This window comes from Nyctereutes procyonoides, unplaced genomic scaffold (genome assembly GCF_905146905.1).
Source record: "Nyctereutes procyonoides isolate TBG_1078 unplaced genomic scaffold, NYPRO_anot_genome, whole genome shotgun sequence".
Classification (NCBI taxonomy): Eukaryota; Metazoa; Chordata; class Mammalia; order Carnivora; family Canidae; genus Nyctereutes; species Nyctereutes procyonoides.
The window spans coordinates 2,054,801-2,075,067 of record NW_026575043.1 but is presented as its reverse complement, the minus strand read 5'-3'; the positions used below and the strand labels follow the sequence as shown (position 1 = coordinate 2,075,067).

Genomic DNA, 20,267 nt, shown 5'->3' with positions numbered 1-20,267 from the left:
AGGTTTGTTTTGGCAAGTAAATAGCTTTCTTGTGTTGGCGTCTCTTCTAGTCTACGATGTCTGGACGTGGCAAGCAGGGCGGCAAGGCTCGGGCCAAAGCGAAGTCTCGTTCCTCTCGTGCTGGGCTCCAGTTCCCGGTGGGCCGCGTCCACCGCCTGCTCCGCAAGGGCAACTACGCGGAGCGGGTCGGGGCGGGCGCGCCGGTGTACCTGGCGGCCGTGCTGGAGTACCTGACGGCCGAGATCCTGGAGCTGGCGGGCAACGCGGCCCGCGACAACAAGAAGACGCGCATCATCCCGCGCCACCTGCAGCTGGCCATCCGCAACGACGAGGAGCTCAACAAGCTGCTGGGCCGCGTGACCATCGCGCAGGGCGGCGTCCTGCCCAACATCCAGGCCGTGCTGCTGCCCAAGAAGACCGAGAGCCACCATAAGGCCAAGGGCAAGTGATTTGGTAAACCGGAGTTTTCGGAAACGCTTTCAAACCCAAAGGCTCTTTTCAGAGCCCCCCACCAATTCAAAGGAAGAGCTAATGCCGCACTTTTGATAAAGGGAGGAAATGGGAAAAGGTAAGTTAAGGTTTTTCCCAAAGTAGGATATAGAGGGTTCTCCGGTTTCGAGAAAAAGTTCCAAGATGCTGGTCTGTCAATGGGAAATGGCAAATTGATTAGCACCTGATCATTGAATGTACTTGGCGACCTCCGTAATGCACGCCTATCAGACGGAGTGGTTTAACCGCAGAACTCTTTCCGCGGCCTCTAAATTTTGTCTTGCAAACTTAGGTGCTCTTGAAAGCAAACTAACCGAATAGCACGATAATGTCCCTACGCCAACCCTCTTAGACGCCTCGTCTTTGGCTCCAAGCAACTCAACTAAATTGTAAAAGAGTTAGGTTCTGCTTCTGTAAGTTGTAAAAACAATTCCTGAAGCCTAAGGCAGTGAAAGTCCTCTGAAAAATGACTTCTCGGCGTTAATATAAGGTGGGTCACAACACTGAGTGGATCCAGATTCGAATTGTAGCTTCTCCCTGTTCACAAGGTAATTGTATTGGGCTAGTTTCTCGGGTGTGTCTCTCGGGCGTGTCAGCTCTAAATCGACGTAAGATGGTGATGTCATAATTGCATTTTTTTGTGCCAACTAAACCACATAAAGCCCCTAGCCTAGATCAGTGCCTAACAGTCAACGAACCGGAGTGAATTACATTTCGAGGCTCAAATGCCTAGATTTATAAGGCCTCCCAAGGATGTGGTACTTTAGCTGCTCCAGCTCCAAAAGTAGCAATCTGGGGGCCCTGCGAAAGTTCCTACGGTCTTATTCTGTAGGGTCGAATTTCACTAAGTGTTTCTTCAGGATGACTTGATTTATGCTTTGGGGAATGAGTGGGCCGCAGTTTAGGCCTCCCTCTGCGCGCAGAGACTCGGACAGCCCAAGCAAAAACCATGTCTTTTTCAAACGCTGTTTGAGCCCGGGAGATAATCTAAACCTAAACTCCGCCCCCCCCGGACGCGCCTCCCACTTTCTAAATATTGCAGCTCATAAAGTGGTCTGGAGGCAGCCCCCACCCTCCCCCGCCCTCCTCCTCTTCCCCCTCGCGCCTGCCACCTGCCCCCAGCCCCGCCTCCCCTTCCTTGGCCTTGCTGTCACCAGGGGAAAAAAGTGGCTAGTGTCTGTGAGTCTGGGGAAGGAAAAGTGGCAGGAAATGGCCACAGGTTAGAATTTCCCTAGGAGCTAGCTGTTAACGATTCTAATATGTAGCCCGACTGCAAATCTTCACTCCGGGGATGTCTGGCCTCACAGCGTTCTAGGCTAGGGGTCCACTCAGGCGACTGGGTTATTCCACTCAGAATTTCTTGTATGCTGGAGAACATGGCTCCTTAGGTCAGATCGCTTTGTATAAACCTAGCAATCCTCTTCATTAACCTTCCAGATTGCTTTTGAAGCCCGCTCCAGCACTGACCAGGTGACCTTGGGCTTGATGCCTCCACCTCCCCGGCTTACATTCCTTCCTTCCTGCTCACGTTCGCTCACCTCATGATGAAATGAGTAGGCTCAGCAGGCACTCAGGAGTAATGGCCAACACTTACTAAGCATTACTGTGTCCGGCACAGTTCATGCTTCCAGAAAATTCATGCAACCCAACCCTCCAGCAGTCGGTGCTATCCCTACCTGGATTTTAAGGAGGAGGAAACAGGAACAGAGCATAAAAAAATTGTCTAAGTTCCAAGGTCAGGAAGCCAAGCACTTTAACGCTGGCTGTTCTGTGAACACTGCTCCCTAAGAGATTATTGTCAAAAGAATGAAACCAGTAAAAATTCAATACATGATGCGTTAACTTTGTCCACATACCAGAATGTTACCGGTTGCATACTAAACTGAAGAATTTAAGGGAAGGAGGAGCGGGGTTCCCCCTGGAATCTACAGAAAGGAAGGTGAATCTTGGCGGTGGGTTAGCACTGTAAACCTGGGGAAAGCAAATACACTTTTGAATCAAGGGGACAAATCTGGAGGTGGTTTGGTAAAGAGCTACAGGACTTGATAAACTAATTTTCTGTGATGAATGAGGAAGGAGTTAGATTTGACTTTGAATTCTTCCTTCTAGGCTCCAGTAACAAAACTTTGTATTTGATTGATGAATAATACATTGTGTTAATTTTGTTTGTTTCATCTTGGACAAGACCTCCTTAAAGTCAAAGACCCCATCTTGTTAACTTATTAAGTCAACAGAGACCCTGGCATACCATAAACACTTGAAAATTAGGCATTGTGTAAATTTTGACCTGAGTCAATGGCTGGTCCATTAGGAAACACTTTGTTCTAGAGGAGACGGTAATTAGACACCAGACTAACAGGTTGCTAATAACATCTCTTTCCAGTAGAAAATCTCTTCTGAAAATCTAATTTGCACTGGTACCTTATTTGGGGAGCTTCAAAGAAACACAGAAGGTGCCAATTGACCAGCTCTTACCGAAGAGCTACAGCCAAAAGGCTCTCCAGAGGACACACCTCAGAGATCTTCTAGCTCCCCTTCTCAAGCATGCTTCTTTCCCTTCTACTTTGAAACATCACTGTTTATATCCAAAAGCCCTAGTTATGTCTTTGGAAAATTCTCCAGTGAGCAATAAACTCTCAGTAGTTTCAGTTGGTTTCCAGCTATTGGGCGGGTCTCCACCCGCCATGCCTCAAGGGTCCTGGGGAGGACCATCTCAACTGGGACAAATTCCTGAGAATGATAAACACAGGCCTCCCAATTACTGAAGACACCTGGACACCAGGGACAAAAAGTTGATCTCAGGGATTTACTGAGACGTGAGGCTAAGACAGAATCATTATCTGGTGATATAGGACATTCCCAACAAAGCAGATCAGTATGATACAGTATTACCAATTAGAAAATCCCATTTTACATTTCCAAATCATCTAGGCAGATTTCCTTTCCTCTGTCCACTGCACAGTCACTATCAATTTTTCTGTGATCATTGGAATTGGTTGGTTGGTTGTATTTTTTAGGAGTATGATATATTTTATAGTTATAAAAAATTATATATGTATTTTCAGGTCAATGACATTATCATCTAAGGATTTGTCGTCTTTTGATCCTAAGTTGTAATTATCAATGCAAATATTCCTGTTAAATATAATGTGTATTATTAGAGATTATTAGGAATTTCACTGAGGATTCCCCAGGCATATACTGAAATCGGAAATAAGGCCTCATATGTAGAATATGGCATGCAAACTTGAAAATAAAGTGAAGTTGCAGGCATGAAATTAGTGTAGCCCTCGTAAAAAAAAAAAAATCAGAACTTCATTGGACTACATTATATTGCAGTTGTTTGCTTGAACTGTAGTCTGGGCAGGGCCGACAGAACCAGCATCCTTTAGGACTTAGGAGTAATGTACCTCATTATAGTTGAGGTTCCTTCTGAAAGAAGCAAGTGTGCTAAACTTCAGATTCGTTGCCATATGTGGTTTGTCTGCCAGTTGGAGCTTCAACCTTGACCACATTCCTCATTGTCAGGGACACCAGGTGGTGGCAGGTGAGCATGTCCATTCCATTCCCTCCTACATTTGGAGATAGCCAGAGCTGGAAGTACTGGGCTTGACTTGGCACTACAACAAATTGTTCTTGTATTAAAGGCTGATCTCAGAGGGTCAGACAATGATGTGCTCTAAATTTTAGAACCTTGGATTTTGGTACTAGTTCATTTTTTTTTTTTTTAAGATTTTGTCTATTCACTTGAGGGAAGGAGAGAAAGAGAGAGGGAAGGAGCAAGGGGAGGGGCAGAAGGAGAGGAGAAGCAGACTTCCTGCTCAGCTGGGAACCTGACTTGGTGCTCCATCCCGGGATTCCATCTCAGGACTTGATCTCAGGACCCTGGGATCATGACCCGAGCCGAAAGCAGGCACTCAACAAACTGGACCACCCAGGTGCCCCACTAGTTCCTATTCTTTCATCAGTAGTGCATTTCAAAGGCTAGCTAGATGCTGTAAAGTTCCAAGTTTACATCTCCAGCTCCGACCTCTCCTTCGAACAGCAAATGTGTGTATACACATTTCTACTTAACACCTTCACTTGGAACTCTCTTCTCAGCCTGAATACATCTAAGATACAGAAGTTGACATTGTGGTCTCTAAGCCTGTTATTTCCTCCTATCTTTCCAGCTCAGGAAGTGACACAGCCTTAAAGCCATTTGATTGAGCCAAAATTTTAAAAGTGAGCCTCACCCCCTTCCCTTCATCTCCACAAATCTAGACTTTCTTAGGTCATGTCACCTACACCCCAACATATGTCTTGATCTATTCTCCACATTCCTTTATCATGACCTGAGAAGCCACCCAAGACCACCTCTGGCCTCTGCCCATGTCCTGGACTTCATCTCCATCTCACTGTTCCAGCCACACTAGTCTCTTCCCTCCTGTCAAGCTTTTTGCTGCTTCAAGACACTTTCATTGGCACTCTTATTCTCTGAAATACCTGTGCTCCAATGTGTCTTCCAGCAAGCTCCTTCTCCGCCTTCAGGCCTGTCTGAAATAGACCTACCCAGACAGATTACAGATCTGAATACAAAAGGCAAACATTAGATGAAATTTCAGGAAACGCTTTAACCTCAGTTTTGTACGTGTGTGTGTGTGTGTGTGTGTGTGTGTGTGTGTGTGTGTGTTTTGAGGGGGAGATGTTGCTATCAAGCAAGGCAGGAAACAAAACCATGTAAGAAAGGACATGAGCCGCATAGGCTAAAAGGAAATTTAAGATACAATATAATAGAAAAAAAGACCAAACAGGATATTTGGTGTCTATTATTAAATTCAAATGGCCAGTGCATCTGAGGGAAAAAAAAGTTAACCTTTCTGGTAGTTCAGTTTTGTGTATAACAGCAACAAAGGGATACCGAAACTAATAATACGTAGGCCTGCTGAGGATGATGAATTGCCACTGCCTTTAATCTTTTGAAAAATTCTCCTGGTGATGTGTATTTAAATGTATTATTAGGGATCCCTGGGTGGCGCAGCAGTTTGGCGCCTGCCTTTGGCCCAGGGCGCAATCCTGGAGACCCAGGATCGAATCCCATGTCGGGCTCCCGGTGCATGGAGCCTGCTTCTCCCTCTGCCTGTGTCTCTGCCTCTCTCTCTCTCTCTCTCTCTCTCTCTCTGTGTGACTATCATAAATAAATAAAAAATTTAAAAAATGTATTATTAGACACTTGGCCTTTGTACAACAAATTAGTACTAAATAAATAATGAAATAAACCAAACAGGAAAAAAAATTAGACACTTGGTAAAAAAAAAGGGTGCCTGCCATCTAGAAACAAAAGCCCCACCATGTAAGGTCATATGAGGTGAGATTGTTAACTTTTATAAGCATTTGAGTGTAAAGTGTAAAAATGAGCATGTAGTAAGCTTGTAACTGAAAGTCTAAAAAGTAAAATAAAAAAAGTAACAGAGAGTAACCCCTCTCTGTTCAATTCTCACCTCAGATCACATTCTACTATCACTGTTTAGATTCTTTAAAAAATAGCCCATGATTTATTTATTGGATCCCTCGCCCTTTGCCTTTTCTGATTACATCCTCTGCTCCACAAGTTAGGGACCTGTTCTGTCTACAGCAGAGGGCCTGGCACGAGGAGACCACTCCACTCTGCCGAATGAACAGGGGATGGATATTGTAGCCCAGAGAGGCCTTCTCTGAGCCCAGCACACGGTGATCTGAATTTCTATGGAAAGCTGTCTGCCCACTAACCACTGTCCACACCTTGCCTGCTAGCCCTCTGCAGTCTCCAGGCATGCAGTGAAACGGGGAAACATGCCCACTTGCTTTCCGCACTTAACCTCTTCCCAGCTTTGTGCACTAACCTCTCCAGACTTAATGTCTCATGATAACCCTCTGGAAGCCCTCCATTCTTCTAAGGGCCTGTTCTCTGCTAGCTGTTATCATGCATAAAAGAATCCTCTTGAATACGCTACTGCTAACTGGTCTGTGGTAACTAAATGTTTGCTTTGAATCGTGGAAAGAAAAGAGTCATACAGCTGGTGTGTGTGACAAAATCAATGCTTTTCATCCACTCACAATGTCTGCTCTGCGCAGAAGGGCACCTCGCTGGCTTTTACATTCTAATGCTGAGATTATCCAGTTAACACGCTCTTTTCCCGAGTGTTTTTGAAGAATTCTATCCTCTGTGTCTCTCTACCCCAGCACTTCACCTCCTCCCCATATAATAGATCTTCAGTAAATACCCAGAATGAATGTGCTGACAACAAAACTTGTATCTGCACAGAAAGGGAATAATCACTAAGCTGCAGGGACTTGGTTTATTCCTGGGTTGTGTACCATGTTAACCACCACTCTGCCTTAAATTCCAGTTGCTCATTTTGGAGGGAGATATGTAACTGGTATGTAGCTGGTCCTAAAGCTGCTCTGTCCAATACAGTAGCCACTAGCCACATGTGACATTTTCAATTTAAATAAAACAATTAAAAATTCAGGCTTCAGTTGCACTAAGTACATTTCAAGTTGCTGATGGCTCCTTACTGGACAGCAAAGATATAGAACACTTCTATCCTTCCAGAAAGTTCTATCAGTAGCATTGGGAGTACCTATCCTTGTCCTTCTGGGCTAACGTGTTCAAGAGCACTTAATCAACTTCCTCCAGGTGGCTCTGAGGATATACGGTTGCCAGATAAAATACAGGATGCTTGGGGCGCCTGGGTGGCGCAGTCAGTGGAGTGTCCAACTCTTGATTTCAGCTCAAGTCATGATCTCAGGGTCAGCACTCAGCACAGTGATTTTCTACCCCTCCTTCACCTTCTGCCCCTCTCCCCACTCACTCACTCTCTAAAATAAATACTCTTTGGGCACCTAAATGTCTGAGTGGTTGAGCATCTGCCTTTGGCTCAGGTCGTGATCCTGGGGTCCTGGTACTGAGTCCCATATTGCGCTCCCCACAAGTAGCCTGCTTCTCCCTCTACCTATGTCTCTGCCTCTCTGTGTGTCACTCATGAATAACTAAATAAAATCTTTAAAAAAATTAAATACTCTTTTAAAAAGAATAAAATGTTGAGTGATCAGTTAAATTTAAATGGCAAATAAGCAACAAATAATTGTTTTAGACTAAATGTGCTCCAAAATATTATATGAAACATACTATAGTAAAACAAAAATTATTTATCTGAAACTCAGATTTAACCAAGCATCTTGCATTTGTATTTGCCAAACAGGCAACCCTGCCTGAAAGCAAAATGAGAGTATCTTCACTGGGAACCTGGGTCCTCTTACCCTGGGAAGTTTCTCTGTGAGGAACTGAGAAGGGCTGATACCAGAAACAAGTCTGTAAATTTTGCTGCATGTGTTGAGGATGGCTGAGAAAGAAGTTCCTAACTACATTTACTTTGGTTTCTACTCTTTCCTTAGGTTTCAAGAGCTTCTCACTACAGAGATCTCTGGGTCAAGCGAGTCTGTGAAACTCATCGGTTCTCAGCAATAAATGAATGGATGGTGCCAGTGTTCTGACATCACTGATTGCTTCTGCACCTGCAAATTTTTTCCTATTGAAAACTTTTCTGGGTTTATGTCTCTGTGTGTACACATACATATGCCTTGGGGATAAGGAGAGGAAGGGGAGAGAAACATGATTAAAGGGAAGCTCTCTTTAGTACAAAATATGTCTGATATTTTGAGTAAGTAATATATTCAGAGAATTCAAACAAATCAAGATAACAATATATTTAATGAGAATCCACTCCTCCACTGGTTTACTTCACTAGGTAGCCATTCGTTTTCTTATTTATCCGCCATTGTTAATTCATGCAGATGTGAGTCAAGCCCCATACCCCCTTGCCTTCATTGCTAAAAGATAGCAGACCATAGACACCATTCTGCACTTGCTCTTGTCCATAACAATTATCTTGGAGAACTTTCCAGATGTGAAAGCAGGGAGCTTACTGTATGCTGTCCTATGGTATTGCACTGTCTCAATGCATCTTAGTTTATGTGACCTGTCCCCTGTTGGTGGGCACATAAAACAATGCTAGAGTGATAAGCCCTGATTTATGACACAACTGAAATTGTCCTCCTATTCTGCTGGGGTTGTGGAAAGTGAACAGCCACCAATCGCTTTCAGGTTGGACTCAGGTTCTTTGCCTTAGAAACGAAATTGTCTTAACCAAGTTAGTAATTTTGAGCCTCAATTTCTTCATCTGTAGTATGGAGGTAATACTTAACCTTAAGAGACTATGACAATGAAAAAAAAACACATGTATGAATTGTTTGAAGCTCAAAAGAACAGCACAAATAAGATTATTTAACTTTCCACACCATTTCTTTAGTGAGAATCATAGATAATATATTGCAATAATAACAGATTCCCCAAATTCCAGCCAGTTATGAGGAAGTAAAAGGTGGTACATGGAAGCAGGAAGGCAGTTTCATCAATTACCTGCTTAAGACATCTCCCGAGTGAGACGGCCATTTCCTACCCTCCTCAGAGGAGTCAGAAAACACACTCTTCCAATTTCCCTGCGTCTGTCTCCTTATTGCTCTTTTTTCTTCAATCAAGGTCAAGTTTTGTCTATTTGTGTATTTGTTTGTTTCTAAGGTCAAGTTTTGAGAATGTCTGTGCTACCCTGTAAAGTCTGCTTGTGCTGTGGGCCGGGGGGCTTCCTGGTGCATTGCCATATGGCCAGCTGTCCCCATGGTGCCTGACTTTGCTGGCATACACTGGTCAGTCAAGAAACAGCTGATGATTTCATAAGGTGGGGTTGTAAGAAGGAGGCTTCTATATAACAAATCCATATACCAAGTGGTTCATGCAGCTGCACAGACACAGATACATCTACACACAGCAGACATGCAGGGATACCTTCTGGAAAGGCATGGGAATCTGGAGCTGAATTACTTGGGTTCATGTTCCAGCTGTGCCAATAACTAGGAGCAAGTGACCTGCCATACCTGAGGGTTAAACTTTTCATCTGTGGAATGGGACAACACCTCTCAGTTTTAAGAATGAATCAAATGAGGTGGCATACGAGAAAACACAGGGTTCAGGGGCGCCTGGATGGTGCAGTTGGTTAAGCGGCTGACTCTTGATGTCGGCTCAGGTCATGATCTCAGGGTGGTGGGATGGAACCCTGGGTTAGGCTCCGCTCTCGTGGGGAAACCTGCTGGAAGTTCTCCCTCTCCCCCTGCCCCTCCCCACCACTTGTCTGCACGTACACATGTGAGCCCAAGCTCTCTCTCTTAAATATGTAAAGCTTTTTTTAAAAGCATATTGTTCCTTGTAAAGCCTAATATAAACATGTGCAAAACTATGTCAATGGAGATCTATCTATCTACCTTTCATGGATGGATCCATCTGTCTATCTCTGAAAGCAGGAAAGCAAAAGTAGAGAGGATGCTGGGACTCCCCCGAGGATTCACTGGTTTCTGCTAAGGACTGACAGAGCTGGAACACTACCTGTTTCTGGTGGCCGCTGGGCCTCTGCTGGGAAGAGGCTCCCAGAAGGGAGTCTGGCAGACACGCAGTGTGGAGGTGACAGGAGATGCTCCCACTCACCTCCCACCAGGACTCTCCCATGGACTGAAGCAGCAGCCCCGGCTACCTGGGTGGGCCTTTTAAACTCAGCTGAGCTGCCTTCCAAGAACAGAGCCTCCCAAGACAGGGATGCCCCACACACTGCCCACTCTTGTCTGCACTCCCCTTGGTCCCTCGATAGGGAGAATTCATCCCGACTGGGTATCTGAGCAACCTTGACAGAGAAAAGGAAATCTCATGAGGCTATTAGAAAGAAAGGTGCTGGGTGCCTGGGTGGCTCAGTCGGTTGGACATCTACCTTCGACTCGGGTCATGATCCCGGGGACCTGGAATCAAGCCCCACATCAGGCTCTCTGCTCAGCAGCAGGGTCTGCTTCTGCCTCTCCCTCTGCCCCTCCCTCAGCTCACTCTCACTTTCTCTGTCTCAAATAAATAAACAAAATCTTTAAAGAAAAAAAAAAGGGGTTCTGGGTGGCTCAATCAGTTAAGCCAATTATTCTTGGTTTCAGCTCAGTTCATAACCTCGGGTAGGGTCCTGAGATCAAGCCTTGTGTCCAGCTCTGTGCCTAGCATGGAGTCTGCTTTTCCCTTTCCCTCTGCTACTCTCCCTACTTGCTCTCCCTCTCTCAAATAAATAAATAAATAAAATCTTAAAAAAAAGAAAAGAAAAGAAAAATTAAGGGTCTTGAGCAGGTGGGCCTATGGGAAGACAGAGTACACGAGGGTAGCCCACAGAGGAAACTTCTGTTTCCTGTAGCTCAGTCCATTCAGGTTGAGGATGGAGAGACCAGGGCTCTGAAACAGTTGGTCTTGTGAGTGGTCACTAAAGAACTCAGTGCTCTGTACATGTCCACACGCTGAGTTATATTTCGGCCCTGACATCTTCACTTTCTCAAGCCTCCCATGGCCCATCTACCTGCCATCTGGAATCTTTCCTTCCTTTCTTTCTTCTCTGCATTGAGTGTATCCTCAGTAGCCCGAAGGTGGCCAGAGTGGCACTATTTACTAATGGGAATTAGTACATGCTCCACATCAGGGTGTTTTGCCAGGGAGAGCCACCTGTGAGATGCCAACTGGCACACCTCTGCCAGGAATGCTCACTGCTCATGCCCAGGAAGGACACACTTGTTGGCCTACACTAGTTTCCTACCTGGAAGGGTCCTGCCTCAGCTGCCATGCTTCTGGACTGATTTCAACCCCACACTCCCACAATCTATGCCTCCCATGTCTATTTCTGCATTGTTACTCATCAGCTGGGTTTTCATATCTACCTTCCAAGTTCTATGAGGAAATCTAGAACATTCTTCAGATGGATACTCACCTGCCTCACCCCTCACTTCCTTTTTGCTCCCACATCATTCTAGTTCCAGAGCGGGAGAGTGGCCATAGTCTGGCAGGTAGTGACTCTGGGAGCATGGACTGTCACCACAGTGCTAGGAATGCCATGAGCAAGGCACAGCCAGGACGCAACAGGGCTGTTTAGCCAGTGACCCCAGGGACCTCCTGCGGGTTGCTTGGCAATGAACCCAGAACAATGGCTGCTTCTCTCCCTGTGGGAGGATCAGCCAGTGTTCCTAAGTGCTGGGAGGCTGCTGTTCCCAGCTGACACCCACACAGAAAATGTTTCTTCTATTCAAGTCTGCTTTCATGCTTTCTCTGCGGAGGGAACAGCACAGACAGTGGGCACCCTTCTGGAGCACAGCCCCTTTGGGCACAGGGCCTCCTTCCCCAGGAATGAGCCCCCTGAACGTGGCATGAGAACAGACACTGAACCAGCAGCCTTCTGGCTCCCAGTGCCAGTGGACACAGGACCAATGAGAACCCCAAATAGGAAGACCTGGTAAGGGTCACATGACCTTTGGGGGTGGTAGTCAGTGGACAGGAGTGGATAGCTTTCACTAAAGGGTTGGGATCTAACTTTTAAAACATTATTTAAATCTCATTGAGTCTATCTTCCCAAATGTCCTTCATGAAAGCTAGGATCCAACTGCTGTTTCTGTAATTTCCACTTATTTCTGCAGACTTCCCTTCTACTGCCCACCTCTGCCCTCAATCTCTCTTTCCTTGCCACTGAGCATCATCTGTTTTTCAAGGAGCACCTTTGAAAAGCACCTTTTTGGTTTTACCCTAGGTGGCCTGTGTTGAAATATGCATAGACCCAACCACTCCTGGGCTCCGTGGATGCTCCAGTGGGACCCAGTCTCCAAGGAGCGCAGCTTGGGCTTCGGTTGCAGGCATCTGTGTTGTGAAGCAGTGGTGCAGAACAGTCCTCTGGCTCCATCATCAGGAACCATGCTGCTGGGATCTACTCAGACGCTGTGCCTCAGGACCAGACAAGCGTTCCTGTACCCAAATTTACTGCTCTCCAAACTAGAGTTGGGTTGTGAGGAATGGAACTCCTATCTCCTTTCATTAATTAGCTTATAATGTTCATGATAGGCCAAGCACTAACTTATTTTTATTTTCATACGGAGTTTATGATAGAGGTGCTATCTTTAACCCATTTTGTACGAGACCGAGACACAGAGACATAAATAACTTGCCCAAGTCATATTATTTTATGACACAATGATACCAGTGGTCTAATATTGCAAGGAGCTAAGAACTGTCTGTCTCTTTGGAGGTTTGTTTGATTTCCCTCAGTCATTACACCAATTTCATAATGTCTTCCATGGCTTTGTCTTTAACTAAGGCATGCCAGAAATAAAACTCTACTAATTTTTTTATTTTTTGGTGATTTATGCCATTCTAAGAGAGAGAATTTCTGAGAGAAATGTTCAATTTTAAGAAAGCAAGAAGATATTTGATTTTATTTTTTTAAAGATTTATTTATTCATTCATACAGATACAGAGAGACACAGACAGAGAAAGAGGTAGAGACATAGGCAGAGGGAGAAGCAGGCTCTTCGCAGGAGCCTGATGTGGAACTCGATCCCAGATCCTGAGATCACGACCTGAGATAACCCAGGAGTATGAACCTTCAGGGGCAAGGATCTTTGAGGGTCAACTTAGAGAAGACCTATCACAAGGAATATATCACCACCTGTTTAAAACAAGGGGAAACTGTCTTCGTGGCTCAGCATCTTGAAAAATGGAAGTGCATCTCTGTTTTCAAACACAGGGGACCTGGTTGGGTGCAGATTGGGTCATATGTTCAGGCATCAAAAATTGCAGAACTATTTGTTTGCATTTCTGCCTGTGTACTCTGCTGCAGCTGAGTGTCACTGGAAACTGCATTTCCCAGGTTCCTTTGCTCTCTGGTTTCCAGTAGATTTGAGTAATGGGAGACACTGGTGCTACACAATGATGGGACAGGGCACTTTCCCCCTCCTTCCCTCTTCAATTCCTGGGGTTTCTCCAGCCTCATTGGTACACTGGCTCAGTCTCATCAGATGGCCCTTCTTTTGGTGGTCTCAGCTCCTGCCACCCCAGCCTGTGCTGTTCCAGCCCCAATTCCCACCCAGGTGATAGTTATCCCCTCTTCTTCCTTTTGACCCTGGAAGCCCTTGGAGAGGTGGCAACTTCCTGCCGCTGCTTATCTTTGGGTTACTCCTCACCCTTCTTTTGGTTTCTCGACTCTTTCATCATATGTATATACTTATCTCAAGTAAATCCCTTCTATATGAAATCCCTAGAGTGGTTTTTCTCTTTTTTAACTGAACTGATCAAACACAGCTGATGAACATTGCTCTTTCTTGAACGACCGATGTACAGAGCAGTGTTTACAGCATTTTCTAGTGCTAAATACCTGCCCTGGTCCTCATGCTGCTGGAAGTCCAGAGGATGGATGCTTCTTCAGGATAGAGTTTTACTACTCAGGGCTCATGTTTTCTATTTGAGAACATGGTAGGCTTTGTGACATCTGTGATCTCTTACATCTCTGAATATTGGAGGCTCCAGAATTTCACCATAGAGAAAGCTTAGGAACCATATTCTAATCGGGAAATGAATTGGGAGCACTTTATATGAAACCAAAGTGTGTATTTTGTTGTGGGGGGAGGGAGGAGAAGAAAATAAACAAAATTGAAAACCCTGAGTTGTCCATGTCAGAGAAGGGAATGTTACTGGTGGTGACCATGGGTGAAGCTGACAAGGATTATGCTAGGGCTTCATAAACTAAGTATATAGTCCTACAAATTGCTTTCCATTTCCTACTGCACCCCCTGCTTTCTTCCTTACCCCTAAATCAAAGAAGAAGGCTTAAGAATAAAGTTTAAAAAATATAAAAATAACATTTCACTGTACTAGGAATAATAATAAATTACAAATGGTCAAGGAGCTGATCATTGGAATAATTTTACCAGGAAGAGAGAAAGGACAAGTAACTCTTGTAGCTTAACACCTTGGGTTACTATAAGTTATATAAGTTACTTATGTGATTACTAGAAGTCCAGAAAGTTCATGTGAGAGAAAATATGAGAAAAGGAAAGTTTGTGGTCAGCTAGAAAAAGAAGAGTTCAAGAATGATGAGTTGTTCAACACATCTTTCCCACAAATGAGAACACAGTACAGAAGTGTCCCTGGACTGGAGATGCTGATTGATTAAGAGACCATTGTATGATAAAAACATCCCTTATTATAATTTGATGCTCAAAAAATATCCTCTAATCTGTATCTTGGCCTTCTGACCAGAAAGTAAGCACACGTCTGATATTTATTTTTAATATCAAGTGTATCTCATTATAAATTAATTAATGGCATGATAACCTACAGCCCATAACCCTCAAATACTTGAGAAAGGCAGAGTGTAAGTAAGGACATTTAATCTTATTTACATTTCCTTCTGCCTTTGTTTCCTCAATTATCATGGCTTATAAACTCAGTTCATGTGAATTAAGGATTGTATAATCATAGTCATAAGTAACACCTATGGCTACTTACTATGTGTGAAACAGTGTTAAAGCACTTCAAAAAAAATGACCTCATCTAATCCTAGCATTACTCCTACTGAGTAGATAATAGTTATATCAATTAGATTTTTGCCATATTATACAACAAATAATGAATCTTAGTTCATAACAATAACAAAGGTTATTTCAAACTCACATTGTGTTTCTTTGTGGATCAGTCATGGCTCCATTCCGCGTTTTCTTCATACAGGGACCCAGGTTGAACATGACATAAAGGGATCTTATCACTGTTAATGATTGTGCTGGAAAGTGGGCACATGTCACTTTTCATAGTTTATCAAGCAAAGCAACTCATGTGGTAATGACCGATGTTGATGCGGTGGGGAAGTATACTCTTCACATGGGGAGGTGTATTATAAATCCATATTGATGGGCAGAGATGTATAATTCTCCAAAATGTGCAACAAAAATTTGGGAATAATAGTACAATCTACCATACTACTGTCATCCCAAATTTAAACCTGAGAAAATTGAGAAATAGAGTTTAATAAATTTCTTTAAGTCATAAACCTAGTAAGTGATAGGATTGGGATTTGAAATGGATTCATCTGTCTCCAGAACTATGATAGCCAGATTCTAAGATGGCCCTCATAATCTCACCGTCTGGTTTGCACACACTTGGATAGTTCCCTTCCCAAACTGGAAAGACTGACCTATGTAACTAATATTGTGACTACTAAAGTTAGGTCATAAAAGATATTGTGATTTCAGTTTTTCTCCCTTGGATCACTCATTCTTGGGGAGATCGGAGCAATATAGCCTTACAGAGAGGCCAAGGAACTGAGGACTTTGCACTGACTTGACACCCATGGGAACTATATGAACCATCTGGGAATTGAGTCTTCCAGCCCCAGTCAAGTCTTCAGATGACTCCACTCCCCAGTAATATCTTGACTCCCATCTCACCAGATATCCCAAATCTAAACTATCTAGTTAAGTCACTCCCAAATTCCTGACTCATGGAAACTATGTGAGATAATAAATGCTTATTATTATTTTAAGCCACTAAATGTTGGGGTAATTTGTTATGCAGCAGGAGACAGCTATATAAGATTCTGTTTAACCGTTATGCCAAACTGCTACCATGTAGGAATTAACCATCTGCATAAATGCATAGATCTCACATTTACAAACAGCCAATGCATATAATTCAGGGGGAGTGAAAAAGGGAAGTAAAGGGATGCCGAGAAAATAGTAATCAGAAGTATCATGGATAAAGACTTTAGGGAAAGTGAGGAAATGCAATCTATTCTTGTTCATTGAGCCATCCATTCTGAAGACACCAGTAACATAATGGAATAAAGAGATGCTGAAGAGATTGATTAGGAAAATGATCATGAGTTCAATATCAAGGTTAATGAAGAGGTAGTTAATATTTCTGAAGTCATTGTTTCTCTAGGATCTTTCTTTCCAGACAGAAGAGAGTATTTGCTGGGATCTTGCCAGGATTAAAGAATCTGTGTTTTGCCTCTTAAGAGCATATATATATATATAGATATAGATATATAGATATTTATGTTTTATATTCTTAAGCTCTTCTAGGCCAAGAAAGGACATTTCAATCCTTCATCTTATCCCCAGATCCAAAATGCTCTCTACCTGTACCTTTTACAAGGATCCTTCTCTCACTCAGATACCATAGGTTTTCCTTGCTGGCAACCCAGAGGGCAAATCATTAACCTCTCTCAGGCTTTCATCTTGAAACAAGTGGATTCTTAAAGTCTCAATATGCTTCCAAATCCAAATTAAGTTTAGATTAATTAGATTTACTCTTTCCCTATTTTTTGTTTTTATTTTATTGATTTATTTAGCCTTGAGCCAATGTAGGACAATTTGAGTTTAGAACTTATTAATGTAAATACATAATATAGAGAAATATATACATGATATATAAATACTTTATAAGGTATAAAAATAGTTTAAGGTCACCTCTTAAACTGAAGGCTTCCTTCAGTCTGTTGAATGAGACATATTCATGATAAAATCAGTTCAGCTGGTTGTGGTCAGCCTTGTTGAAATTGAATAGAGAAGATAAAGGAAACGGAAGGGCCTGGAAGGGAAGAAGAGAAGGTAGCAGAGCAAATTTCATCAAAAAGGCATACCTACTACTCTGTTTTGCTTTGCAATTAGGGCATGCATGCATGCAGTTAAGTGAGTGTGAGCATAATGATATAAAATGTATTTCTTAATGCAGATTATGGCCAAAAATAGTTTTTTTTACAAAACCTGATCCACTAATAAACATATGAACATAAACCGAAACCTAATTACTATTTAAGTTATCAAGAACCTCAAACTTACTTTATTTTTATTTTTTAAGATTTTATTTATTTATTTATTCATGAGAGAGAGAGAGGCAGAGACACAGGCAGAAGGATAAGCAGGCTCCGTGCAGGGAGCCTGACATGGGACTCGATCCCAGACCTCCAGATCACACTCTGGGCTGAATGTGGCACTAAACCACTGAGCCACCCGGGCTGCCCAAACTTAATTTGCTAAAAACAACCACCATTGTATTATATCCCCAGATTTTTTGGATCAGGATTTTAGGTAGAGCAGAATGGAGTTGGCCTGTTGCCATGATGTTTGGGACTTCAGCTGAAAAGATTTGACCACTGCCAGTTGAAATCACTGGGACTGGGACTCCTCTCATATTTCTGGCTCTTGAACTAGGATGTTTCCAATATTAGGACAGCAGACCAAAGCACCCAGACACGGTCTCCAACACAACTGGGCTTTCTCATGGCCCGGCAGCTCCAAAATCACCAACATTCTCACGGAGGTAGCTCGAGATGGAAGTCTGAGGGTTCCAGAAAATAAGGCACAACCAGTGTTGCTCAAGAGCAAGGCCTTACTTTCTCCACACTCTCTTGATGCAAGCTGTCACAAGCTCAGATTCAATGGACCAAGAATTAGATTTGATAAGAGCACAAGAGGCAAGACATGCTGGAGAAGGGAATGTGTGGTCAGGAGAAACTGTTGCAATCATCTTTGGAATATTAAATTTGCCTCATCTTACAACCATGAAAATGTTCATGAGCAACAAGCTACATAAGTAAATAGATTGGGCCACATTTATCAATATATATATCAATATATAAAACAGTGCAAATCAACAAACTCAAGCTCTCTGTCCCAATGTAATTCAGATGGATGGTTCCTATCAAGGGGGGAAAAAAGACACAAGAGTAAATACACTATGATTTCACATATATACTTTTCAAAACCAGAACAAACTAAACCATAAAGTTCATGGATACACACACACACACACACACACATATATAATCTATGCATATTATCTATTATCATATGATTAATCTTAGATAAAAAAGAAATAATTTCAATGAAAGTCCAGATAAAGTGTAGAAAGAGGGTACAGACTATATCACTTGGATGTCTGGGAAACTTAGCACACATTAAAAAGAAAAATTTATTATATTTTTGAGAGAAACATGTAGTTTGCTAATAATAAAGTAATCTATGCTTATGGTAGAAACTTTGAAAAAACATAAAATCTTGAGCACAAGAATAAAAATCATCTACATTTCCAATGCTATAGATAATCTCTGTCATATTTAGCCATATTTTCCCTTTCTATGAAAAAAATGTTATATCATGATGAAATGTGAAGAGAAACTTGTTTAGAAAACTTTTTATTTTGAATTTTAGATTTACAAGAAAGTTGCAAAACTAGTACAAAAATTCCCTTATATGCCTCAACTGACTTCCCCTAGGGTTAATAACTTCCATAACCATTGTACAAAAAATTCAGGAAATGCAAGAAAACAAAATAAAACAAAAGAACAGGAAGTAGACATTGGAACAATATTATTTACTAAAATTTAGACTTTTTTTCAAATTGACAAATTTTTCCATCCCAGTCCTTCTTCTGTTCCAGGATCTTATTCAGCATCCTACACTGAATTAAATTACTGCTTTCCTCGGTATTTGCAAACCTAATAACAGTTCTGTAGTCTGTCCTTGTCTTTCATGGCCTTCACACTGGAGGAGGATTTATAGTTATTTTAAAGAATGCCATTCGATTTGAGTTTGTCTGATGTTTTATCACTGGAGTGAGTTTGTGCATTTCTGCCAGGAACTATCACAAAAATGAGGAAGTGTCTTCTCAACGCAAGGATTTCACAATGTCAATATGTCCTAGTACTTGTCGTGTTTACCTGGCTCACTTCGTGAAGGTGATGCCTGCTGAGGTTAGCCACTGTACACTTTCTACCTTTGCTTCGTAGCTGAAAGGTGTCTTAGGGAAGACACTCTTGAGACTGAAGATCCTATTGCTCCTTAAATGCTCACCAAGTGATGTTAGAATCTACTTGCGGACTGTATCTGCAACAGGGCAGAGTTATCCCCTCTCTTTATGTCTGTATTTATTGATGGATATATATTTTATTTGAGGAATTAAAAAGTTCAATATTATCCATTTTTATTTTGTTGCTCAAATGGCACCAGTTTTGGCCATTGATTGCTCCTTAAGAGTGGCTGCCATGACGTTTCCATCTTTTAAAAACATTTCCTTGTCTTCTGGTACCATAAAGATGTTCCAGGCCCATCCTGTATTTTCCCTGCTCCATCCTTGGAATCAGTTATCCAAGAAGCCCTGGTTCTATTGGAGAATAATGCTTAAAAGTCAAAGATTGTGTATCAGGTGTGTTGATTGCTGCAAGGTTGTCACTACTTATGGGCCCTGTCAGCTGAAAGAGCAAGGAAATACATGTGTATATTAATCCAGCACACACACTATGTCTCTGTACCTATATAGCTGTAGATACGCCTCTGGTTCTAATCAAGGCCCATAAGATTCATTTCTACCAAATATTTGTCTTTCCAACAGTAAGAACACTACATGTCATTTTCTACAATATACTTACTTTGTTGGTCAATTCTAGTAGACACATCGGTAGTTTCAGAATGGTTAATCCATATCCCTGAAACACTTTTATTAGATTACACCCTTTCAGTGTTATTATGTTATTGAGTTAATACAGCTTGGCTTATTTGTAAGTGCTTACATTCCGTGTTGGGTTCCTTTCCCAATCCTATCACTTTTAATAGTTTATTTTGCTAGTATGTGAAACCTTACTATAGTTGTAAGAGTCAGAGTCGCACAAACAGACATACTCAATAAACCGTTCTTCCCTCCTCATCCTTGCTACTCTGTTTGCCATTCTCCCTTCTTTTACTCCTTTCTAACTCTCCCCCCATAAATAACCCATCTCCTTTGTTTTTGGTTTATCCTTCCTGTCTATCTTCTGCATAACTAAGCAGAAAATGTGAACTCTTATATCCTCTTCTTTCTCTTATGGAGGGTATCA

General features: G+C 42.4%; 1 protein-coding gene across 1 annotated transcript; it reads left to right on the top strand.

The window, feature by feature from the left end:
- The first annotated feature begins 8 nt into the window (after nt 1-8).
- Nucleotides 9-9,800, top strand: LOC129507596 (histone H2A type 1-C). The gene is made up of 2 exons (XM_055322108.1): nt 9-568; nt 7,906-9,800. Exon 1 carries the CDS (start codon nt 57-59, stop codon nt 447-449), a length of 393 nt encoding a protein of 130 aa, XP_055178083.1. The 5' UTR covers nt 9-56; the 3' UTR covers nt 450-568; nt 7,906-9,800.
- The last annotated feature ends 10,467 nt before the right edge of the window (nt 9,801-20,267 follow it).